Source organism: Aotus nancymaae, unplaced genomic scaffold (assembly GCF_030222135.1).
Source record: "Aotus nancymaae isolate 86718 unplaced genomic scaffold, 86718_ANA_hifiasm-v0.15.2.pri h1tg000001l, whole genome shotgun sequence".
Lineage (NCBI taxonomy): Eukaryota > Metazoa > Chordata > Mammalia > Primates > Aotidae > Aotus > Aotus nancymaae.
This window is the reverse complement of record NW_026988412.1, coordinates 409,988-436,222: the sequence shown is the minus strand read 5'-3', so window position 1 is coordinate 436,222 and position 26,235 is coordinate 409,988. Positions and strand designations below refer to the sequence as shown.

The 26,235-nt window shown below is 43.7% G+C and overlaps 1 protein-coding gene across 3 annotated transcripts; it reads right to left on the bottom strand.

Annotated features, from left to right (window-relative positions):
- Window positions 1-864: 864 nt before the first annotated feature.
- Window positions 865-25,571, bottom strand: ZNF337 (zinc finger protein 337). Of its 3 annotated transcripts, none has more exons than XM_012468627.3 (5): window positions 25,528-25,571; window positions 15,904-15,979; window positions 13,099-13,225; window positions 12,673-12,768; window positions 865-3,692 (listed from the first exon to the last, which is right to left on the bottom strand). In XM_012468627.3, exons 2-5 carry the CDS (start codon window positions 15,949-15,951, stop codon window positions 1,687-1,689), a joined length of 2,277 nt encoding a protein of 758 aa, XP_012324050.2. In that variant the 5' UTR covers window positions 15,952-15,979; window positions 25,528-25,571; the 3' UTR covers window positions 865-1,686. The 3 variants fall into 3 exon arrangements, with proteins under 3 accessions (XP_012324050.2, XP_012324049.2, XP_012324052.2); XM_012468626.2 differs by having other exon boundaries at window positions 25,473-25,563; XM_012468629.2 differs by lacking the exon at window positions 25,528-25,571 and having other exon boundaries at window positions 13,099-13,420; window positions 15,904-24,789.
- Window positions 25,572-26,235: the final 664 nt, after the last annotated feature.

Below are 26,235 nucleotides of genomic sequence, written 5' to 3'. Positions count from 1 at the left end.
GGATAGGCATATCATGTGTTATCTCCCCTGCTCTGGACACAGGGTTGTGTGCAGCTATTTAGGGCACATGCTCATTCAGCTGGCCTTAACTGTGAAGGTTCTGTGGTAATGAATGGTGGAAATGCTATTTTAAGGAAGGATGGGCCACCTCTACACACCCAGACGGTCTGTGGCTGGGAGCATGGCAGAGGCAATCCTTGGGCATCCTTGGAGATGTTCCTGTCATTTTTCAGGATCCCAAATTTTCCTCTCTAGAAAATAGACATGCATTGGCTGAGCATTCCAACATCCTTGTAGAGCTCTGCAACTCTCACTTCAAGGCCTTCAGCCCACATGTTTGGGCAATGATTCTGCCTTCTATCCAAGGAGATAAAGGCCCTGTAAGCACTCACCAATGAGTCCTGGTTTACTTAGCCATTAACTGTATGCCAATGGCTGAATGAAGTCTTCAGTTTCTCAGGGTCCTTCTGCAGGTAGTAATGCAGATGAGCAATAATCAGTCTATTCTGCTCTTTGTAGGCATTTCCCCTACATTTTCAAAGGCCTGTATCATCACACCTTCCACAGCATTCCCTATCATTGAGGCATTTTCTCAGGAAATCACCTGTGAAATATTTTGCAGCTAACCACCTACCTGTGCCCCACCAGCCAACCTGCTCTACTCCTGCCAGGCAGGTGAGTGGTCCCCAGATCCCTATTTTACCACCTGTTTTGTCAGACTGTTCTTGGTATCAGTTGTGTTGGAGGGAGTTCTCTGCAAAGACCAACATGAGGCTCCATGTACAGAGATTGTGAGAGAATGATGAGGGGACCAGTTACTTAGTCTATTTGAGCTGTTATAACAAAATATCACTTACTAGGAAATGTATAGAGGGAACTTTATTTTCCCAGAGTTCGGGAGGCTGGGAAGTTCAACATCATGACGTCGGTAGGTTCAGTTGTCTGTTGAGGGATTATGTTTGTTTCCAAGATGATGCTTTCACGCTGCATCTTTTGGAGGGGAGGAGCATTGTGTCCTCACAGAGCAGAAAATAGAAGGGTCACAGGGACAAATTCCCTCTATCAAGCCTTTTCATAAAAGCACCTGATCCCATTCACAAAAGCTCTCTTCATGACTTGACTTAATCACTTCCCAAAGGCCCCACCTCCTTATACTGTGACACAGTTTCAACAGTAAACAGTTTATGTAGAGTTTTGACATAAATTAAGGAGGGGACAAAAAACATTCAAACCATAGTGTCAAGGAAGGCTGGGAGAGCAGCCAGAGGGAAGGAAAGTACCAGAGGAGGTTTGGTGGAGGCTTAGATTGCTTGCAGTCTAAGGAGGTTGGGGAGGGTGTCAGTAACAGGCCTCCCTTGGTATCCCTGCTCTGCAGTCACTGGCTAAGAGCAGTCCTTGGAAAGCCTGGCACAAATACAATATGTGCTCAGTAGGAAAGAGACCACATTTCCTCAATAGCCCAGGTAATGCCCTCCCCTCAGCTGGCATCTCTGTTCCCCAAACATGGACCTCTTTTCTCGGAATCTCTTGGGGACATGTGGGTTGAGTTCAGGTTATCTGCAGCCTTCTAGATTATGTCTGCCTTTGTTTTATCTTCAGGAAGAAGTTATGCAGCCTTAACTAAAGCATGTAACAAAGTAATGTTACTCTCCCAAATGTGGCCTCGCTGGCTGGTGAGATATGACTTCAAGATGAAGCCTCACCCACACTCCCTGTACAAAAACGCTTCTCACGTAAGTGTCTCTTCAAGTGCTTACTGTAGTATGACTTATTGCTAAACTTTCGTCCACATTCTTGGCATTCATAAGGCCTCTCTCCTGTGTGTATTCTCTCATGCACAGTGAGGTCTGACTTACTGGTATAGCCTCGCTTACACTCCTTGCACACAAAAGGCTTCTCCTTTGAGTGTATCCGCCAGTGATGTCTGGTGAGACTCCTCTTCCAGCTGAAGCCTTGCCCACACACATTACACATGAAGGGCTTCTCCCCTGAGTGTGTCCTCTGGTGTGTGAGGAGGTTTCCCTTCCAGTTGAAGCCTCGCCCACACTCCTTGCATACAAAAGGCTGCTTGCCAGAATGTGCAAGCTGGTGTTTCACAAGGTTTGACTTCCAGATAAATCCTTGCCCACATTCACTACAGATGAAAGGCTTCTCCCCCGAGTGTGTCTTCTGGTGGAAGAGGAGAGTTGATTTTAGGATGAAGCCTCGCCCGCAATCCTTGCAATTAAATGGCCTTTCCCCTGAGTGTGTCCACTGATGTCTAAGAAGATTTGCCTTCAAACTAAAACTTTTCTCACACTGCTTGCACATGAAGGGCTTCTCTCCTGAGTGTGTCCTCTGATGTATGGTGAGATTTGGCTTCAAAGTAAAGCCTCGCCCACAATCCCTGCAGAAGAAACGTTTCTCACCCAAGTGTGCCCTCAGGTGCTTGTTATAGGAGGACTTATCTCGAAACCTTCGCCCACACTCCCGACATCCATAAGGCTTCTCCTCTGAGTGTGTCCTCTGGTGTAAAGTGAAGGTTGACTTTTGGATAAAGCCTCGCCCACAGTCCTTGCACACAAAAGGTTTCTCTTCTGAGTGTGTGATCTGATGTTTCACAAGAGTTGACTTCTGAATAAATCCTTGCCCACATTCTCTACAAACAAAAGGTTTCTCCCCTGAATGTGTTCTCTGGTGGTAGACGAGAGTTGACTTTTGGCTAAAGCTTCGCCCACAATCCTTGCACACAAAAGGCTTCTCCCCTGAGTGTGTTCTCTGGTGTCTGAGGAGACTTCCTTTCACGCTAAAACTTTGCTCACACTGCCTGCATGCGAAGGGCTTCTCTCCTGAGTGAGTCCTCTGGTGTGTGATAAGGTGTGACTTATTGCTAAAGCCTCGACCACACTCCTGGCATCTGTAAGGCTTCTCTCCTGAGTGTATTCTCTTGTGCACAATGAAGTATGACTTATTGGTATAGCCTCGCCCACACTCCTTGCACACAAAAGGCTTCTCCCCTGAATGTGCCTTCAAGTGCTTGTTGTATGAGGACTTATCATTAAACCGTCGCCCACACTCCTGGCATTCATAAGGCTTCTCTCCTGTGTGTGTTCTCTCATGCACAGTGAGGTATGACTTACTGGTATAGCCTCGTCCACACACCTTGCACAGAAAAGGCTTCTCTCCTGAGTGTGTCCTCTGGTGTCTGAGGAGATTTGCCTTGAGGCTGAAGCCTCGCCCACACTCACTGCACAAATAGGACTTCTCTCCTGTGTGTATCTTCTGGTGCAAGAGCAATGCTGACTCATCTCTAAAGCCATGGTGACACTCCCTGCATGTAAAAAGCTTCTGCCTGGAATGTGCTTTTTTGTGTATGATTACTATTATCTTCTGGCTGAAGTCCTGCCCACCCTCTGCACACTTGAATGCTCCCCATCTTGAATTTTCTATTCCTTTCAATACTTTGTCTATTTCTGTAGGATTTTCCCTCTGGCCTTGACTAGACTCTATTTCTACTGCACTGTTCCTCCTCCTTGAGCTGACTGCATGTTTTAGGGGTGGGCTGGAGAATGCCATGGGCTTAGAGCCTTTTTCTTTCTCTTGACCTTCAGCTGTGTCACTCTGGCAGCTTTGATCAGAAAATTGTAGTTGGTGTTGCCTCTGATGTGCAAGTCCGAGATTCTTGGGTGGCAGGACACATTCTGCATATATTCCTGGAGAAGAGACCAATAATGAGACACAATCAGTAATGAAAAGTCTTCAATCAAAGAAAAACCTAGGACCAAATTGCTTTACTGCTTACTTCTAGCAAACTCTTAAGAACAACAAACACCAATTCTTCTCAAACTATTCCAAAAAATTGAGAGGGGGTGGAATTCTTTCTAACTCATTCTACAAGGCTAGCATGATCCTGATACCAAAACCAAACAAGGACAGCAAAAACAGAGAACTACTAGCCAATATCCCTGATGACCATTAACGGAAAAATCCTCAACAAAATACTAGCAAACCAAATCCAACAATACAGAAAAGACAATACACCACAATCGAGTGAGATTTATCCCGGGTATGCAATGATGATTCAACATACACAGATCAATACTTGTGATACATCACATCAACACAGCGAAGGAGCAAAAGATACACGATCATCTCAACAGATACAGAAAAAGATTTGCTACAATTCAAAATCCCACTAGGATAAAAACTTTTATTTTTTTGAGACAGGGTCTCACTCTGTTGCCCAGGCTGGAGTGCAGTGGCATGATCATGGCTCACTGCAGCCTTGACCTCCCAGGCTTACATGATCCTCCCACCTCAGCCTCCTGAATAGCTGTACTACAGGTGCCTGCCTGTAGTTAAGCCACAGGTGCCATTGCCTGGCTAATTTTTGTATTTTTTATAGAGATGGGGTTTCATCATGTTGTCCAGGCTGGTCTCAAATTCTTGAGCTCAACCAATCTGATCACCTTGCCCTCAAAGTGCTGAGATTATAGGCATGAGCCACTGCACCCGGCCTATGATAAAAACTCTTAACAAATCAGGTGTACAGAAAACATATCTTAACATAATATAGACAATATGTTCCAAACCCACAGCAAACATCTTAGTGAATGAGGAAAAGATAAAAGCCTTTCCTCTAAGAACTGGGAGAAGATTTAAATGTCTACTTTCACCACTCTTATTACCATAGTTCTGGAAGTCCTAGTCCGAACTATGGTAAGAGAAAGAAATAAGGCAAGAAAAAGAAATAAAAGGCATCTGAACTGGAAAACTGAAGTCAAATTTTTTCTTTTTGCAGATGACATGATCTTACATGTAGAAAACCTAAACACTCTTTGAAATGATGAATTAAATAAAGTTGCACAATATGAAATCACAACAAAAATCAGTAGTGTTTCTATATGCAAATAATAACTAGCTGAAAAGGAAACCAAGAAAGCAATCTCATTTATAATTGGTACAAAAAAGTATGTGAATAAACTTAACCCCAAATGGAATGTTCTCTATAATAAAAACAAAATAGTGATGAAAGAAATAGATGAGGACACAAACAAATGAAAAGACATCCCATTTTCATGGAGAAAATAATACTGTTGAGATGACCATACTGCCCAAAGCAATCTACAGATTCACTGCAATACCTATTAAAATACTAGTGACATTCTTTATAAAAATAGAAAAAATACTCCTAGAATTCATAAGGAACTGAAAAGACTTCCAATAGGCAAAGCAATAGTGAGTATAAAGAACAAAGTGGGAGGCATCATACTACCTCATTTCAAAATATAATGCAAAGCTAGTGTCACCAAAACAGCATGGTATTGAGGGACTATGTGAACTTCTCTTCCCAGGTCCACAAGGGGTGTGGTTTCAAAGGCAGAAATTTTCCAGCGACATGCCCAACCTGCCTTCATTCACATCCCCATCCAGGAACTAGAGTTCTTTGTCTAACTTTCCCAGGCATGGGAAGGGTAGACAGCCCAGGTGAGCTTCCTTTGTTTAGAAAGCCTGACAAAAGCCTTGGAAGGAGGGGCTCTATTGCGAGCCAGGCAGCCAATCCAGCATCAGAGTTGAAGATCAATCACTCCAGAGGAAGTTTGGAAAAACTCCTTTCACTGGATGAGAACTTCAATGGGGTGGGAGTAACTCTGGGGTTAAATTCCCCCTACTCCCTTACCTATAGGATCCCCTCCCATGGCCATGTGGGAGCCTTCTCTCTTTCTTTACCTGTGCAGACTCTATCTCTGGATCGCCTCACACAACAGTGTGGGAGCTCTATTTCTCTTTCTCTCTGCCTAATAAATCACTTTCTGCCAAACTCTTTGGGTCCAACATTCACTTGAACAATATCACTGCACCACCAGGGTCTCCTCCCCATTCTTGGATGAGAGCCCAAGGACCTGGAAAAAATCGCATCCGATCGGGGAACAGTGAGCATTTTTGGGACATCCCTGCAACCTGCTCCTGTCCCCTGGTTCCAGTATTGGTCTAAAAACAGACACTGGCCAGGCACAGTGGCTCACACCTGTAATCCCAGTGCTCTGAGAGACTGAGGAAGGTGGACTGCTTGAGGCTAGGAGTTTGAGTCAAGCTTGGGCAACACAGCAAGACCCCATCATTACAAAAGATTAAAAAAAAATTAGCTGGGCATGGTGGTACATGCCTGTAGTCCTAGCTACTTGGAATTTGAGACAGGAGGATCACTTGAGCCCAGGAGTTAGAGGCTGTAGTGAGCTACGATGGCACCACTGCACTCTTGCCCAGGTAGACAGAGCAAGACCTTGTCCATAAAAACAAAAACAAAAAGGAAATACACATACACCAATAGAAGAGAATAGATAACCTAGAAATAAATCCATGTATTTACAGCCAACTGATTTTTGACAAAGGCACTAAAAACACACCTTAGGGAAAGGGCAGTATCTTTATATGGTGTTAGAAAAAGTGAATTCTAAAATGAATAAGAATGAAATTAGAAGCTTTTCTCTCATAATATACAAAAATAAACTCAAAATAGATTAAAGACTTAAACATGAGTTCCAAAATTATAAAACGATTTGAAGAAACACAGGAGAACTGCTTTAGGACACTGGCCTAGACTAGCCATGTTTTATGGCTAAGACTTCACAATCACAGGCAACAATGGCAAAAATACACACCAGACTACATTAAACTAAATAGCTTCTGCACAGCAAAGGAAAGTATCAACAGTGAAGATGCAACATGTAGAATGGGAGGAAATATCTGCAAACTATTCATCTTACAAGGGACTAGTATACAGAATATATAAGAAGTCAAACACAACAACAACAAAATCCAACTAAAAAGTGGGAAAAGGATCTGAATAGATATTTTGTAAAAGAAGACATACAAATGGGCAACAGGTATATGAAAAAATGCTCATCACCACCAATCATCAGGGAAATGCAGATCACATTGAGAGATCCTCTTACTCCAATTAGGACGGATATTATTAAAAAAAAAGACAAAAAATAACAAATAATGGCAAAGATGCAGAAAAAAGGCAATAATTATACACTATTGGTATATAATTAGTATAGCCATTAGTGAAAATGGTATGGAGGGTCCTTAAAAAACTACAAATAGTTCCCCTCCATGTGTCCATGTATTCTCATTGTTCAATTCCCACTTATGAGTGGGAACGTGTGGGGTTTGGTTTTCTGTTCTTTTGTTAGTTTGCAGAGAATGACGGTTTCCAGCTTTATCCATGTCCCTGCAAAGGACATGAACTCATCCTTTTTAATGGCTGCACAGTATTCCATGGTGTATATGTGCCACATTTTCTTTATCTAGTCTATCACTGATGAGCATTTGGGTTGTTTCCAAGTCTTTGCTACTGAGAACAGCACTGCAATAAACATAGATGTGCATATGTCTTTATTTTTTATATTTTTTATATTTTTGAGACAGAGTTTCGCTCTCGTTACCCAGGCTGGAGTGCAATGGCGCGATCTCGGCTCACCGCAACCTCCACCTCCTGGGTTCAGGCAATTCTCCTGCCTCAGCCTCCTGAGTAGCTGGGATTACAGGCACGCGCCACCACACCCAGCTAATTTTTTTGTATTTTTAGTAGAGACGGGGTTTCACCATTTTGACCAGGATGGTCTCGATCTCTTGACCTCGTGATCCACCTGCCTCAGCCTCCCAAAGTGCTGGGATTACAGGCTTGAGCCACTGCGCCTGGCCCACATATGTCTTTATAATAGAATGATTTATAATCCTTTGGGTATATACCCAGTAATGGGATTGCTGGGTCAAATGGTATTTCTATTTCTAGATCCTTGAGGAATCGCCACACTGTCTTCCACAATGGTTGAACTAATTCATACTCTCACCAACAGTGTAAAAATGTTCCTATTTCTCCACATCGTCTTCAGCATCTGCTGTCTCCTAACTTTTTAATGATCGCCATTCTAACTGGCACAAGATAGTATCTCATTGTGGTTTTGATTTGCATTTCTCTAATGACCAGTGATGATGAGCTTTTTTTCATGTTTGTTGACTGCATAAATGTCTTCTTTTGAGACGTGTCTGTTCATATCCTTTGGCCACTTTTTGATGGGGTTGCTTTTTTCTTGTAAATTTGTTTAAGTTCTTAGTAGATTCTGGATATTAGGCCTTTGTCAGATGAGTAGATTGCAAAAATTTTCTCCCATTTTCACATGTATCCCAGAATTTAAAGTATAATAATAATAAAAAAAGAAAACACAAATGCAAAATAAACAAAAATGGAAAAACAAAAACAAAAACAAAAACAAACTTACAAATAGAACTATGATACAATCCAGCAATCCCACTACTTCCTAATTATCCAAAGGAAAGGAAATCAGTATGGCAAAAGGGTACCTGCACCACCATGTTAACATTAGTATTCACAGTAGCCTAGATAATGGCATTAACCTAAAAGTCCATCAATGGTTGAATCAATGGTTGAATGGATAAAGAAAATGTAGTACATATATATAATAGAATGCTAGTCAATCATAAAGAAAAATAAAATTCTATCATTTACAGCGATATCATTAGAACTGGAGTTCACTAAGTCAGGTGAAATAACTCAGGCACAGAAAGCCAAATATTGCATGTTGTCACTCATACGTGGGAGCAGAGGCTAGGAAAAAGAGAGGGAAGGGAGAACAAAGAACGGTTGATTCTGGGTACAAAAATATAGTTAGAAGAAATAAGTATTTGATAGCACAGTAGGGGGACTATAGTTAACAGTAATTTATATTTCAGAATAGAAAAAAACTGACAGTGCAGAGAAATGGTAAATATTTGAGGTTATGAATATCCTGATTTGATCATTACATACGGTATGCATGTATGAAAATATCCCATCTACCCCATAAATAATGTACAATTATTATGTATCAACAAGAAAATAATCCCCCTAAAACTAATACAAACATTAATAGTAGCCATCTATGAAGGGGAAATATTTATATATAAATGGAGGATAATAAATAATTCTCTTTTTTAATACATAAAAATGAATATTCACATTAAGAAAGGAAAAATTAAAGTGAAAAGAGAAATAGCAAACTGATAGAAGATACTGCTGGTATATATGACAGTCAATGTGCTTATTATTCAGGAAAAATATTCCAAAACTTATCAGATATATGATTATATGAGCTTTTCTACATCCTTTATATAATTTCTAATTTTTCTGGTCACTCAGATAATGGAGTTAAGTTTGCTGATTCTGTAAAGTTACAGGGTAACTTACAGTAATGTTATTTTGGGCCTACTCACATACATCCCAGCTTCTCATACCTGCACTGAACCAGCTTTGTCATTCTGCCAGTACCCTCGCTTATGAGTTAAATAAAATCCTAACATATATTCCCATTACATTAAATATCCCCACTTTCAGAAGTCAGTGGTAGACAAGAAGCCTCTTATTTTAATTCACTGACAGATAAATCAGCAGGCAATTGATATGGGGGTGACAGAAGGGAGTTGATATGGACTGTATGTTAGCATCCCCCCAAAATTCGTATGTTGATGCCTTAACCTCCAATGTGATGGTATTTGGAGGTGGAGTTGTTGGGAGATAAACATGTTTAGTTGAGATCATGGGGTGAACCCATGTGAGGACACAGCAAGAAGGTGGCAGCATGTGAGCCAGGATGAGGACCCTCACAATGAAGCAAGGGTGCCAGCACCTTCATCTTGGAATTCCCAGACTCTAGAACTGTGAGAAATAAACGTCTGTTGTTTGAGCATCCCAGTCCATGGTATTTTGTCATTTCTATGATACTTGAGATGATTAAGAAAGGAGTGTCTTACAACCTATGCAAACTGAGGGAGTGGCACCAATCATAAATCCAAAAGCAGAGACCTCATGCATGTGAAAACTCAGTGAAGCCAGCTCCAAATTTCTCAGTGGATGCGCCCACATTTTTTATGGGGTGGTGGGAAGCAGGGAATGTGAAAGAACTCCACAGTCTGTATGAACCTGCTTTTTTTTGCAGACAATGGGACAAAGTCAATAACAACCATACAAAAAATCAACCTGCTAATCTTCTGACAGAGAGTATACTGTGTAATTCCACTTACATGAAGTTCTAAGAGGTGAAATTAAGGCATACTGAACAAAATCAGAAGAGTTATTTTCTCTGGTGGACTGGGAGCAGGAAATGACTGGAAAAAGGCACAAAACACTTCTAGGGAGAGAGTGATTGTTCTGTGTTGTCATAGGGGTTCAGATTACACTAAGTTATGCATATGTCAAAGCTCATTAAATGTTACACTTAAGATTTATGCATCTTGCAATATATAAATCCTAAAAAGAACCACAAAGAAACATTATAATACTACTTATTGACAAGCACGCTGAAGTGTTTCTGAGTAAAGGGTAGTGATGTCTGCAATATTAAAGAGCATCAAAAGGAAGATGGACTTGAGCATGGAGAGAGCAATACACAGCTGGGTCAACAAGCAATAAAGAATATGGGGCACAGAGCTACATGCTGGCTGGAGGTGGCAGGTCGACAGGTATTCATTCCATAAGCCTTTCAACTTTTTAGTATGCACAAAAATATAATTGTTCAACATTTGCTTCACAAAAAACTGCTGGAGGAAAGAAAGTATTATAGGATGTAAACTCAAAATATACATGCCATGAGATAAGGAAAGTTAAATGAGGGTTACAGTTACCAAAAAAATCTTAGGAACTAATATTATTATTAAACAAAAGAGATTAGTTACTATAGTAACTATTATTAGGTTTTACAGTTGAAATATGATGACCAGGATTTGCTTCAAAATAATCCAGGAATTGGAGATGAGGGTGAGAGTTTCCCTGTGAACTGATAAAATTATAAAAATTCTAGCCTTCAATGTATTTTAACAGTAGGCTAAAATATAGAAAGTGCTGCAAAACTTAGTAGGTATGGAACAATCCACCATGAATACAGAAGGTGTAAAAATCACCTCTTTGAGCATTGGACAGATAGTTCAAACTGCCCTCCTTAAAACAAAAATCTATAAAGACACAGAAGAGTTAACAACATCACAAATCTTGGCCAGGCATGGTGGCTCACATCTGTAATCCCAGCATTTTGGGAGGCCAAGGAGGGCAGATCAACTGAGGTCAGGAGTTCAAAACCAGCCTGGCCAACATGGTGAAACCCTGTCTCTACTAAAAATACAAAAAAAAAATTAGCCAGGCATGGTGGCAGGCACATGTAATCCCAGCTACTCAAGAGGCTGAGAAAGAAGAATCACTTGAACCTGGGAGGCGGAGGTTGCAGGGAGCCAAGATGGCGCCATTGCACTCCAGCTCAGGCAACAAGAGTGAAACTGTCTCAAAAAAAAAAAAAAAAAAAAATGGCTGGGCATGTTGGCTCATGCCTGTAATCTCAGCACTTTGGGAGGCTGAGGTGGGCAGATCATGAGGTCAAGAGATTGAGACCATCCTGGCCAACATGGTGAAACCCCGTCTCTACTAAAAATACAAAAATTAGCTGGGCATGGTGGCACATGCCTGAAGTCCCAGCTACTTGGGAGGCTGAGACAGGAGAATCACTTGAACCCAGGAGGCAGAGGTTGCAGTAAGCTGAGATGGTACCACTGTACTCCAGCCTGGCAACACAGCGAAACCCTGTCTCAAAAACAAAAACAAAACAAAAACAAAAAAACACACAACTTTATATCTTTAAATCTTTGTATCTTTATAACCTCAGCCTAGTAAGGATTTCCTTTTTTTTGGAGACAGAGTCTCGCTCTGTTGCCAGGCTGGAGTGCAGTGGCATGATCTTGGCTCACTGCAATCCCTGCCTTGCAAGTTCAAGTTAGGAAGGATTTCTTAAAGAAGACATAAAAGAAGCTTCCAATTACTCGAGGAGAACTGCAGCTGAGTAATCAAAATCTGTCTACACACTTTCCAAACAGGATGTAAAGACCAAGAGAAACAGATGACCCCTGAAACTGACACATGGCAAGATAGAGAAAACTACAAATTTATCATTGTCATAAGCAGAAAACTTAACACCACTTTTCAGCAGTCTTCTGCGGTCCCACTGTGAGGAGCGAGGGACGCCTGTAAAATAGCATGAAAAGAGAAGAGAGGAACCCAAGGCCTAATTATGAACTAAAACTGCTCCAAGAGAGAACAAGTCCACCCTAGAGGTAAGAATCATTATCATCAGAGTCCTGATGAACCACAGCAGTGACTACCAGGACTTAAGAGGGTGCACAATTCTAGACCACAGCCCCACTCAGGCAGTATGTCTGGAGGAAATGGGGGAAGGAGGAAGATGAAGTGACCTCTGGCAAGAGTAATACTGCTTAAAACATTAAAGCAGAAGGAAAAAAGCTATGGCATTGAAGAAGAATAATGGACAGAGGTTTTAAGAATACCCGGACAGTATTAGGAAGGGGCAACAGACTTAGTCTTGCAGTCGGGTGGTCACGAGGAAAGTCATAAATGGGGAGACTGAGTGGGAGAAAGAAGCAAATGGGGGGAAAGGAGGCTTCCTGGGAGGAGTCCAGGGACCCCAGGAGAACCCCTCACTCAGCAAGGACTGGAAGGAAGGCAGAGCCAGGTGGTCTGAAGAGCAGCCAAGGAGGCCAGAACAGCTTCCAGGTACCCTGGCCTCAGAGAAGCCTCCTCCCTCCCGAAAGGCTGTGTCTGTGCTCTGTCTACCCTGTCCTTCCCCTCACCTGCATGGGGGCCCGGCTGGCGTCTTCTCTCTTCTCCCCAGGGCGCGTCCCCTTGCTCTAGCCGCCTGATGAGTTCTGGTTTAGAATGGAGAATTCCTGCTCACAGGGAAAAAAACCATGAGGTGATTCCTGGTTGTAGGCTCCAAAGGCCATTTGCTGGAGCCACGCAGGGCGGGAAGGGAGTAAGTCTCGGAGGGGGAAAGCTCAGGAGGATCCTGTCTACCATGCTTAGATACAAGCCTCCAGGGGAGCCCCAGCTTGGGGAGAGAAGCCTGCAGGTGCCCAGTGGCAACCAGTTTGAAACTCTACCAAAGCCAGACCCTCCCCAGGAGAACAGAGCAAACATCCTTGTCTCTGAAACTAACCCTATGGCAACATCAGAGACACCACAGGCCAAATGTTAAACCTAGGGGAAGCCACACTTACCTAGTGAGATCAGGTGGCTGTAGTTCTCCAGTGTCACCTCCCTGTACAAGGCCCTCTGAGCAGGGCTCAGCAGCCTCCATTCCTTCGGGGTGAAATCCACAGTCACATCCCCAAATGCCATGAAAGACTGTAACACAAAACCCAGGCCAGCTCACCAGGGACAGCATTGCACTCAGGCAACTGGAGGATTCCAGGATCTGCCACCTGTGCCTGGAGTTCCAAGACCTCCGTCTCTGCCTGGCCCCAGCATTTATGGTGCTAGGTGCTTTTCATGGGGCTTCCTAGAAGCACAGAGAGTTCAAACCTGCGTGGAGCTTTAAACCTAGGCAGGGAGAAGAGGAAAACTCAAAAATTAAATGACAATCTTTCCTACAAACGTATGAACAGTAAATAACACACTACTAAAGTTTTATGGTACCCTGGGCCATGCTCTGAGTTAGAACTCCATGAATTTATAAATGAGGAAGATACAGCTCTCATGGATCTTCTTACAAAATGAAAATCGATCATTTGGGACCTGCCCTGGAACATGTAAATCTCCACTGCAGGATCACAAAACCAGCCTAGATCTGATTTCCACCAAAAATCCAAGCCATACAGGGCAGTCTGAGCACATCTGAATTAGTGGATGGAGCACTTTTGAAAGAGCCCTTCTCACAGTACATCTGTTCTGCAACTATACATGTGACCAGTCTGGCATCTCTGTAGGTGCTTGATGAATTTAAATTCCATTCATGGCCGATCGCAGTGGCTTGCGCCTATAATCATAGCACTTTGGGAGGCAGAGGCGGGCGGATCATTTGAGGTCAGGAGTTCAAGACCAGCCTGGCCAACAACATGAAACCCTGTCTCTACTAAAAATACAAAAATTAGCTGGGTGTGGTGGTACATGCCTGTAATCTCAGCTACTTAGGAGGCTGAGGCAGGAAAACCGCTTGAACCGGGGAGGTGGAAGTTACAGTGAGCTGAGATTGTGCCACTACTCCAGCCTGGGTGACAGAGTGAGACTCTGTCTCAAAAATAAATAAATAAATAAATATTCCATTTGTGAAGCTCATCAGGACAGTAGACTCATGAGTCACAAAGCCTCTCCTTTGACCCTTAACTGTCAATCCCTCTTTCTGCCGTCACTGATCTGTCATGTCATACTTACTGCAAAGATCCTCAAAACCCAGGCAGGCTAGGCACGGTAGCTCATGCTTGTGATGCCAGCACTTTGGGAGGCTGAGGCAGGATTGCTTGCATCCAGGAGTTTGAGACCAACCTGGGCAGCATAGCGAGACCCCTAACTCCACACATGAACAAAATAAAAAATTAGCCGAGCATGGTGGCAGGTGCCTGTAGTCCCAGCTGGTTGGGAGGCTGAGATGTGAGGACTGTTTGAGTCCGGAGGTCAAGGCGGCAGTGAGCTATTATCGTGGCACTGCACTCAGCTTGGGCAACAGTGAGATTCTGACCACCATCCCCCCACACTCCCCCCAAAAAAGCCTAAGAAAAAACAAGAAAGCCCCAGACAGCTTAAAGACCAAGTTGGGCTCCTCAGGCTGGCATCCAGGCCTCCGTCCTCAGGAGGGTCAGAGGTAACCAGCACAGAAACTTTCAGGAACAGTCAGATGATAGGGGCCAATGAGAGAGGTAGGTGGGAGCTATCTCAGCAGTTTAGGCCACACTGTGAGGGGTCTGCAGGAAGTGGCAGAGCTGTGGGAGGTGGCAGTGCTACACTGTCAAACCGTGAGGACCCTGGTGAGCTTGGGCATCTGTGGCCAACTGACAGTGCAGGCTCAGTACAGGGCAGTGACTGCTCTTCAGAGATGCAGCCGACCCAGGGCTGTAGGTGCAATCTCCCAGTTTGGTAATGCCGAAAGCCCATCTAACCATCCAACATGTTGTCTGCCAAACCAGGGATATTCAGGTGCCCCGAGTGACTCTGCGCCTTCACCAGAACATGGTGAAGCCACAGCTGTGGCCACCCCAAGCCAGCACCTGACAAGACTTCTGAGTTGGGAGCCTAAGGGACCACAGCCCACTCCTGCAACCATATCTAGGCCGTGCTTCTTGCAGCTGTTCCAGTCAGTGGCCACCCATCGTGAGGATACTGAGGCAAGCCCGTTTCAATCCCGGCGCTCCTCTGATGGTCCACTACGGCCTGAAGACTGCTGCCCTGGCCAAATCTCTGGAAGCTGTACTTGGTCTCTGATGACTCCACGCAGTTTTCTCCCCCTCTTCCTCACTGAAGCCTGATGAGGCTCCAGGTGTCCTTTTCTCTCTTGCAGGTGTTTCCTCTGTAAGCCCAGCCCATCTCATTGCATCTTGGCATCTGCTTCTCCTAGGACTTGATTCATCCACCACCAGTCTGTGAGGATGTTGGCTGCTAAACTCTATCTCCCTTGCAGTTGAGCAGTCTGCCCAGTGGCAGCCTGAGACTGAGCACACTTTTGCCTCTTCCCCACCTCCTGTACTTGCCACATGCCTCACAGCTGCCCAGTGAGCCCCTCCCGCTGAAGGCCTTTGTGACCTCTCTCTCTGCCCTACTCTTCATTGACACCAACTCAACATCATCACTGACACTTGAGTGTGGACATCTCTGTCTTTTGCTGTAAATGCTCCCTGGGTGTTGTGCACAGATCACTGATTGATGAACAACACCCACAGGCCAGTCACCCATTGGAAGATGTCAGGAAAGACAGATCACTCCCCAGGAGCAGTGCTGACCTTGGTCTTGTGGTAACAATGTGACTGCTAGGGCCAGTGAAGGAAATGGGCCCGTCCTGTGATAGCAAGGAGGACAGTTCTGGGAAGTCTCACCTCTGTCTTGGCTCCCTGGGATTCCATGGCTGTCCTCCTGCTCTTCATGGAGAAGGGAAGCTTGCAGATGGCCAATCTGTGAAAAGAGAGAAGCCAGAGGGTGGCTGGGCAGATGCCCTCCCCAGGTGTGACACAGACCTGATTCCAATACCAACTGGGGAGCTGGGGAGAGCGCACCTGCACGATCCCCCCGTGGGGGTCTGGCCAAAAGGTCTAGGGAAGAAGACTCCCTGCAAATCTAGGACAAGCTTGCCTGGGAGTGAAGACCCTGTGCCCCAGGAGGTGGGTGAGGTTTGTTGCTTACATCACTGAGGGGTTAAAAGGATGTGGAACGCCTGCAGGTGAGGTCTTGAGTTTAAGGCTAGGACTCAGAGTTCCAAGTGTTTCTTGCATTGGACAGAAGAACACATGAAAGCTGTCTGCCTCTTCTAGCCTCAGTCTCCCTGGGTTTAAACTCAGGATAACCACAGAGGCAGACAGATTTGAGAAGTCCATAGGCAGATGGCACTGGCAGTTTTTCAGTACTGTATAATACCAAAGCCTTTAACAAATTAATAGCATGGGGAATGTGAGCTGTCAGGAATCAAAGTCCACAAACACATGGTCAGTCTAAGGCAATGAGTGATCCAATGCAATTTGGATCCTGATTGCAATGAAGAATATGTGAAGAGTTTTAAGAGCCAGTGAAATCTGAACACTAACTGGATATTAGATTACCAAACATTAGTTTTGTTATTATAAAAATATTATGGGTTTTAAGAAATAAGCCCTTCCTTGTATACAAACTTTCAGAACACTCATGAGTGAAAATGATGTCTGGGTGTGCTTACACACCCCTTCTCACCCTCAAAAGTCAATTGAGCATTACTGGCCACACTTGATAATTTTTAGAACTGAATAATGTGTAATGGGTTCATTTTACTATTCTCTGAATTTTTTGAAAAAAAAATTCAGGTAGAAATACAAAGAACTGTAAATTAAAGTGGTGGGTATAATTATTTCATTAGAGTATTCACTATACTTTTTTAAAAAAAGTAAAAGTAAAAACACAGAAATATAGGGGTGATAAGAGGGCAATGTGAAGAACAAAGATGGTATCATGTGGTGATCACGAGGAAAACAGCATACATCCACTAGCCAGCAACTTTGAGACAGAAGAAGTGAACAAATACTATGGCGTTATGAAAGGAAAATAAAAACTAGGGACCCAGTCCACTCTGCCAAAAGGAACTATTAAACTGAAAGCTGAGTCATGCAAGAAGCTGCCTTTCCTTTTGTTCCTATGGAGAGAGGTACAGATAAAAGGTTAACTATCTCAATAGTAGCTATTCTACGCACACCTTACGTTATGTAAAGTGCTGTCACCAGGGTGAGATGAATACATAACTATTCTCCTACCTGCTCCTTTTGTCTTGCCACTGTGGATTACCACACCCACCCTTTTTCCCCTCCAGCCCACTTTTCCCTTTAAACACTGAAGCTCTCAAACTCATCTTTGGAGAAAGCCACTGACCTCTCTCTGGGGCATGTTCTCAACCCTGGCAAAATAAACATCTAAATTGATAATCGACTCTGGTACTTTTTGGTTTACCCATAATTGGAGAAGAAAAGCAGTGAAATTTCTTTTTCTGATGGCAGTTGAAAGGTGATTTAAAACATTTTTGTTATTTCTATAAACTCATATAGTTTACATCCTTGCATGTCCCATCTGTGCTATCTTTACCTATTCCAAAGTCACAAAGATATTCTCCTGCATTTACTCGAAGTTTAAACATTTTGATTTTGATGGTAGTGTAAATATGTATTTCATTTTTAACTGTTTTCTGCTAGGTATAGAAATACAGGTGCTTTTTAAAAATACTGACCTTATTTTTGAAGTTCCTCAACTGTGTTACTAGTATCTAGTTATTTAACTGTAGATTCTTCCATGTACATACTCACATCTTCTGTGAATAAAAAGCTTTTCTATTTCAACATTTATGGCTTTTATTCCTTTTTAATACCTTAACAGATTAGCTAGATATTCTAGGATAATGCTGAATAAGAGTGATGAGAATCAACATTAATGCTTGTTCTTGATCTTAGTGTGAACATTCTTCACCATTAAACATGATGATTGCAGTCAGGTTGTCACACATAACTTGTTATATTAAGAGAAATTCTTTCTATTCCTCATTTGCTGAGAATTTTTTTGGGTATTTTTCTGCATTAAGACAGTCATGTAGGTTTTTCTCTTTTGCTCCCTGAAAGCAGTGAAAGGAAAATAAAAACGTGAGACCCCAGGTCACTCTGCCAAAAGGAAAATACTAAGCTGAAAGCTGATTCCTGCAAGAAGTTGCCTTTCCTTTAGTTCCTAAGCAGAGAACTACAGATAAAAGGTTAAATATCTCCATAGGTAGCTACTCTATGTTCACTCTAGCCTTGGGTTTTTGGAAACAAATTCTATTTGGCTAGAATATATCACCCTTTTCATGTATCGCTGGATAATACTTGTCCATATTTGGGTGAGAATTCTTGACTACTTTCCTCTGGAGTGATTACTTGCAAGGGCACACAGGAACTCTGTTGAAATGTTCTGTATCTTGATTGAGGTGAGAAGTGATGTGTGTATACATTTGTCAAAACTCATTATATAGTTAAAAGTAGTGCTTCTTATGGTATGCAAATTACACCTCAATATTGATTAAAAATCCTTTCTGAGATCAAGTATATATGGGTAAAATAACAAGACATCTGGATTTGTTTTAAAATACTTTGGCACATAAACAGGGAGAAGGGATAAATCTAACAAAACTACTCATGGTTTTAAAATTGTCGAAACTCGATGAAGGCAAAATGAGGAATCATTTTACCATTCTCCCAATTTTGCTATTTGAGATTTTTCATAATACTAGTTTACAGAAAAAGCATTAATCATATTTCTAATTATATGCTTACCCAAACAATTGGCTGAAATAATTTTATATGAGCCAACTTTATTTGAAAACAGTCAAAAGTCCCCAGGATTCAAGCAACTGCCCAATCAAGAAAAAGCCGCATTAAAAAGAGAAGGCAGTTGGCTGGGCACAGTGGTTTATTCCTGTGATCTCAGCACTTTGGGAGGCTGAAGCAAGTAGATTGCTCGATCCCAGGAGTTTGAGACCAGCTTGGGTAACATGGTGAAGGCTCGTCTCTACAAAAAATATAAATATTAGCCAGGTATGGTGGCATACACCTATAGTCCTAGCTATTCCTGGCTTGAGCTCAAGAGGTTGAGTCTGCAATGAGCCTTGACCATGCCACTCCACTCCAGCCTGGGCAACACAGCAAGACATAGTCTCAAGAAAACAAAACAGTAACAACAACGACAAAATGAGACAGTCATATTTACAGCCCAATACACCTTATTCCCAATGTTCTAACCTGTCCAAGTGCTGCCTAGTGGAAAAATCTCATGGTGAACTTGCCTATAGATGCCTGGGGCAAAAAATTACAGGTGCAGAATACAACAGACCTTTTAAAGCAGCATCCCAGTTTCCACTTCCTTCCCTCAAACGTGAGAAAGCCCAGTAGACCTTTCTTACAAGGTTCTAAGCTGTTGGAGGCAGCCTGAGGGACTGCTCTCTCTGTTTTGAGGATCTCACATCTTAAGGAGGACAAGCACTGGATCCTGCTTGGCAAAAATGCAGACAGACTGAAGAGCAGATGCCTGGGGCAAGATATTATGAGTGGAGCCATACAACAGACCATCAAAGGCCCAGGGGAGAGACTCTTGGGACAAATAAATATTTAAAAGCAGTTGCCTATGAGAAAATGGAAAAAGCCACAAGGAAAGCTAAGATCTATGCTCCAAAAAGGCCCGAGAAAATCTCAAACCTTCTCCTCAGACTGATCCCAAAGCTCAGAACCAATGCCAAGGTAGTAACAAAAATCTTCCCTGGCAAAGGGTCAGTCTGCAAAGACTGGAAAAGGAAGTTACTTTTTCCACAGTGAGTAATTTCTAACAACAACAACAACTGCTACTCAGAAAACATGGCCCAATAAATGGAAGAAAATAGTGATGGAAACTTTCCCTGGAGAAATAGAAGCTTCAGGCATACGAGACAGATTTTAGAACTGTCTAAAACATTCTCAAAAAGCTCATGTGAACATGGATAGAGAAAAGGAAATCAGGAAAGTATACATAACAAAATAAGAATATCAACAGAGATTACAAAAAGGAGGCAAATGAAAATTTTGGACCTGAAAACACTTACTGTGAATTGAAAAATTCAGTAGAGGTGTTTAACAGCAGATGAGGAGGCAGAAGAAAGAATCAGTAAACATAAAGAGAAGAATTTGAAATTACAGAGAAGGAAGAGAAAAGAATGAGACAAAGTAAACAGACCCAAGAGAGTTACAGGGCACCAATTGCTGGACCTATATATGGGTGTTTAGAAGATACAGATAGACTACTGAAGAAATAATGGCCAAAACTTCAAAATTTGAAGACAGACATGAATCTACAAAGCCAGCACTCTCAACAAACTCTGAGAAGAATAAATTCAAAGGGATCACCCCTGAACACCATACTTCTTAACGACGCTTACAGGACACCAGCTTCAGAACATAGGACTGGCAGGGGAAGAGAAGTTAAGAATAGTGGCATCCTGCCTCTCTCAGGGAAAAACTGTCACCACAGACTGAGAGCTGGAGAGGGAGAGGGTTCCATCATGTCATTTTCATAGCCCATAGTGGAGTTTCTGTCAAGAGTGGACCAAAGTAGGGGTGGGGTGGGGGTAGCAGTTTGTGTGTCAAATGTTACAGACTCTCACTGTTCACAGAAGGGCTCATTTTCAATTGATTCTTATGAATAAATATTTCTCTAAATTCCTGAGTGGTCTTAAGACAAATTCTTTGAGTTTAAATGGTTGTTTTTGGTTTATTTTCTAAATTACTAGTTATGGTGCTTTGCTGGAGATATACTCCACATAGCTCCTCACTGCCATTCCAGAATCCACATTTCTGATTACAGTAGGAACCAGAACTAGGGCCAGGCAATTAGGTAAGTGGCGTGATCATTATTTGTCCTCACGGGCAGAGCAGCAAAAGACAGTGGAGAAGTAGAATTAGGAGAAGAGCCCGGCAGGCAGAAGAAGGAAGGGAATGGAAAAGCTCCGGCAAGGAAAGAATGAACAAGGCTCAGCAACTAAGCAAGCAGATGGGAAGTTTGCCAAGGTGGGGAAACTTCCTTTACCTAGATCACAAGGAGAAGTGAAACAGGGGGCACTACAGAGCTGGCTTCTAGACGTTTCTGCTCCCATGCTTCCCATCTTATGAACCTGAGTATGAAATCTGAATGGCAAGGAGAAATTTTTGAGACCTGGAAAATTTCCACATAAACTGGGTAATGAGTGAAATTAATGAATTGCTAATGTTGTTGAGTATGGTTCTGGTATTCTCGTTAGGTTAAAAGACAAAACAATAATGACAAAAGTAGTCCTCAGAGAGTTGCTGCAGTAAATTTAATGATGTCTTGGATTGGCTTCAGGATGCTCTAGCCTGAAATCAGAAAGCGTGGGGTGGGGAGTGGGTTGGAAGAAACTTAGCAAAGTGTTAAGGTGCAAGAAGGGAAAAGAGATGTCTGTTATATATTCTCTTTACTTCGGTTCCTACTTCAATATTTTTCATTGTAAATTTGAAGAAAAAAACTGAATATCCCTTCCAAGATAATTAGGAGAGGAAAAATACAGAAAACTTTCATTTCCAGCACGTGAATGGAGAACACTGCAAACTGCTTGGTCTCATTCCTGCCATCTGTTGACATCTGTGGGAGTTAGTATCCTGTAGGAACAGAAACTGAGAACCAGAAGAAAGTGGTTTAAATTAGTTACCAATAAATTAGATACGAACACGAGGCAAACCTGAAAGCTTTACCTCCTCCATGTACGTTTCATTAAAATTCTCTAAGATAAAAAAATAGCTCCTACATTTTTGGGAGATGAAAAATGTTCATATGTTGATTTGATGATCAAGACTTCACCATATGCATTTCTCGAAACTCTCAACTAGAACTTAAAATAGGAGAGAATTTTATTGTCTCACTTATACCTCAATGAAGCTAAGTTTTAACAGAAACCCCCCAAAATCCCAGCCTGCTCCACAACCCAGTCCACTTGATCCCAGACATGTTACATAAAGTAAAAATTATTTTTTATTTTTTTTTGAGACAAAGTCTCATTCTGTCCCCCTGGCTGTAGAGCAGTGGCACGTTCTGGGCTCACTGCAACCTCTGTCTCCTGAGTTCAAGCGAGTCTCTTGCTTTACTTTTCAGAGTAGTTGGGATTACAGGTGTGAGCCACCACGCTGGGCTAATTTTTGTATTTTTAGTAGAGACAGGGTTTCACCATGTTGGCCATGCTGGTCTTGAACTCCTGACCTCAGGTGATCTGCCTGCCTTTGCCTCCCAAAGGGCTGGGATTACAGGTGTGAGCCACAGTGCCCAGCTGTAAAAATTATTTCAACTGATTAACACACCACTTCTTAGTCTGTGAAACAGGGATTCCAATTCCTAACTTGCACATTGATTGAGGAGATGAATATAGCAATGACTACAAAGCTCTGTTCCTGGGACAGGACAATGGCTCAGCACATGCTAAATGAATCATTTTTTATAAGACCTGGTCTGCACCACAAACGCAGCAGCCTGAATAAAGCACTGAGAAAAGGAATGCTGGGCCAATGATGGAAGTGTCCTGAATGAAGGCATCAGATCTGGGAAACCTTCCCCATGAGGAGAACCAGCTGAGAGGTTCTGAGCCTCAGACGGGACAGTGTAGGGCAGAAGATGTCAGACGCGAGCAAAGGAAACCCACCAGAATTTAGGGCAGAGAAGTCACTGCAGGAAGGCAATACGTAAGGAGTCTCCACCTGAGGTTGGGCTGTCCTTCCTTACCCTGCAGACAATCCTCTCATGGATAACGTGGGAGTGGAGAAGAGGAGCTGGGGACTAAAACAGCTCTAAAATTAGCTCTGTGATCCTCAAAGGTGGCCTTGGAAATTTCCAGTCCCAAGGTAGAGCCCCTTCTTGTTAAAAAGAAAGGACCCAAAGTCTTCCAGAGAAGAAAACAACTGCAGGCAGGTTCCTGGGAACAGATCCTGAGTGTGGGCATCACAATACAGCATGTCCTGACGTGAGACTAACACCGAACACAACTTATCCCATCTGTGCTTCTAGAATAAAAAGGTGTTGATACTCATTATAATATTTAACACTTACTAAAAATTTAATATATGCCAGGCATGGCACAAATTTTTCTGCATTCCTCACAACTCTCCTATGAAGTGACTATTACCCACCAATTTCAGATGAGGAAACTGCGGCAAAAAACATTTAAATACCTTTCTCAAAGTGACATAGCCAATCAAGTGACAGAGCCTGAGTTTCAACTCTCACTGTAAAGGGCTATGTCTTAACCAGCAGGCATGGATATGACATTTCTCAATGAATCTGCACAGGTTAGGAGGGGATGTGGGTCAAGCTAGATTAGCTTGCAAAGTCATGAGGTATATCTTGACTGAGGGGTCTCTCTACTTCGGGGTTCTGCTGACAATTTTTCCATAATGAAATGATTAAAATCAGTTATTTGGATGGTCAGTCCACAGACTCAGAGGCATAAAAAAAGCTGCTGGGCCCAATGGTTGCTGTTACTCCCACTCCAATAACCAAGGAAGACCAACCAACATGGTGAGGACTGAACTCACCTTTTTCTTTTCTTGCCCAAATGCCTATCTATGGGGCTGGGGGAGTCCTGCCCTAGAAACCATAAAGTCTCATCAGATGAGTTTTATTAATCTTATATAATGTGGCTCACTTTCCAACCTGACTCTGGTACAGCATCACATGATAGCAGATGCTGAAGGAAATTATTTTACCCCAAAATACACTTCTTCAACATGTTTTGAAACGGCTGCCACAGGGGCAACAGATTGAAATGGACAGCCCTGCAAAGCTGTCTTTGGTGGGAATATTTGCATCTGTAGAGAATCTCCATTAATGGAGCCAGACCTCTCTCATTCTAAGCCTTTCCTAGATCTGGAAAAGACAGACAGCCTGACGGTTGCTGGCTCACGCCTGTAATCCCAGCACATTGGGAGGCTGAGGTGGGTGGATTACCTGAGGTCAGTAGTTCGAGACCAGCCGGACCAACACGGAGAAACCCCATCCCTACTAAAAATACAAAATTAGCTGGGCGTGGTTGCGCATGCCTGTAATCCCAGCTACTCGGGAGGCTGAGGCAGGAGAATTGCTGGAACCCGGGAGGCGGAGGTTGTATGAGCCAAGATTGCGCCATTGCACGTCAGCCTGGCCAACAAGAGCGAAAACTCCGCAAAAAAAAAAAAAAAAAAAGAAGGAATTTTGGAAGGAACCCATGTATATCTTTCTCATATTGATTTATGATTTTCTATTTAGAGGCAGGGTCTTGCTGTGTCGCCCAGGCTGGCGTGCCGTGGAGCCAACATAGCTCGTTACACCCTCCACCTCTCGGACTCAACTGATTGGGCCTCCCAAGTAGCTGAGACCACAAGTGTGGGACACCATGTCCTGCTAATTTTTTGTTTTTCTAATTTCACGTGGAGAGAGGGTCTCGCTGAGCTGCCCAGGCTGCTCTGGAATTCCTGGCCCCTCTCAATGTGCTGGGATTACAGGTGTGAGCCACCATGCTCGGTCTGATTTATGATTTTACCTGAAAGTCCTGTCTCCTTGAATTGCTTAAAATTAACCTGCAACCCGACCGCCTCAGGCTCACTTTCTCAGGACCTCTTGAGACTGAGTAACTTGGACCACAGTCACTTACACTGAATCAGAATAAATCTCTTTAAACATATTTGGTAGAACCTGGATTTTACCATCATCAGCAGGCACCTGGAGAAGAGGCCCCCTGGGTCCCCACAGCCACCCCACCTCCCTCGAAAGCTGCACCACGCAGAGCCCCCAAACACGTCTGGAAAGTGCGCGGGCGAGGACACTCGGTCCCGGCCTACCCTCCCATCCGCGGAAGATCATCCCGAGGCGGGATACCCCCAACCCAGAGCCGAGGCCCTTTCCCAAAACACGAGAGCCAAGTCCTCCCCGGGTCCCACCTCCCACAACGAAGTCTGGAGCGTCAGAGTCGGAGGGAAGCCGAGTCGGACTCAGCCCCTCAGTCTCTCTGCTGTAACCCCCACCCCACCTGCGCACCCTGGCTGTGGCCAAGTCCCTCTCCACCTCCTGCCAAAAGACCCCCGTGGCAGCTCGCTGGGCCGCCTGCCCCGTCCCCACCCGAGGAGCGGCGACCCCGGCACACGGGGACCTGGGTTGCTCGGCGCCCCTGTGAAATCCGGGCCGTTCACTGCCCGAGCCGCCCCCGCACGCATCGGGGGACAAGACTGAGCCGCAGCCCCACCGCCCCCTCCAAGGCACGGCCGGGGTCTCCGCCCCTCCCCAGAACACAGAGACGCCAGGCCCGAGGGAGCGCGCACTGCGGCCCCAGTACCGCTCCCCAGCGGCCCAGGCCTTCCCGGCCCTCCTTCCCGCGCTGGAGAGGGGGACCCGCAGGAGCCGGGCTCACCGGGGCGGCAGAGGGCGAACCGGGGCGGTGAGGTCACCGGCGGCAGACCACGCACCTCAAGGCTCGCTGACGCCCGGGGATCTGTAACCCTTGGGGCCGCCCGGGACTACGCTACCCAGAACCCTCAGCGTAGTTGGGGACTACACTACCCAGAATCCTCAGCGCGGCCAGGGCTGCGCTACCGAGAATCTTCTTGTTTGTGCCGCGTGGCCGCGCTGTGTTCGTACAGAGGGTTTCCAGACAGGCGGTTACTCTGTTTTAGGGGCTTTAGCTATACATTAGGAATGTGTACCCGTTTCTGTGGTATATGGAAATAACTTCCCCAGTGTGTCTTATGACTGCGGTCATGGTATACTCTTCCGTAAATACATTTAATCTCTCAATATATTTTAAAGACATTTTTGGGCCTTATTTTTCACCTTTAGGTCTCTGAGTTCTTTGATTTTTTCTCGGCAGTGTGTGTGTCTACAGATCCATTTTTAAATTTTCTCAACTTCTTATGTATTTTCCTAAATCAATATATTGAAAAACAGTCTTTTACCCACTAATCTAAGGCTCCACTTATATAATTCACTATATTTCATTATACGCTGGCATTTGGAGCAATTTCTAGATTTTCCCTTTTTCCTTTATTTTTTTCTGTCTAATATTATACTTCAACACCACACTCCTTTAATTACGGACGATGTGTCATATGCTGACATGTTTTAAGGCTAGTCAGACCTGGAGTTTATATTTCAGAGTCTTACTAGCTATGATTTTT

Excerpts from the sequence above, each read along its gene's own strand:
- ZNF337 (XM_012468627.3), bottom strand. The coding sequence starts at position 15,951 with ATGAAGAGCAGGAGGACAGCCATGGAATCCCAGGGAGCCAAGACAGAG. Across the intron at positions 13,226-15,903 it reads CCCAGGGAGCCAAGACAGAG|TCTTTCATGGCATTTGGGGA; the intron begins GTGAGACTTCCC and ends TTTGTGTTACAG. Across the intron at positions 3,693-12,672 it reads CCAGCCGGGCCCCCATGCAG|GAATATATGCAGAATGTGTC; the intron begins GTGAGGGGAAGG and ends TCTCTTCTCCAG.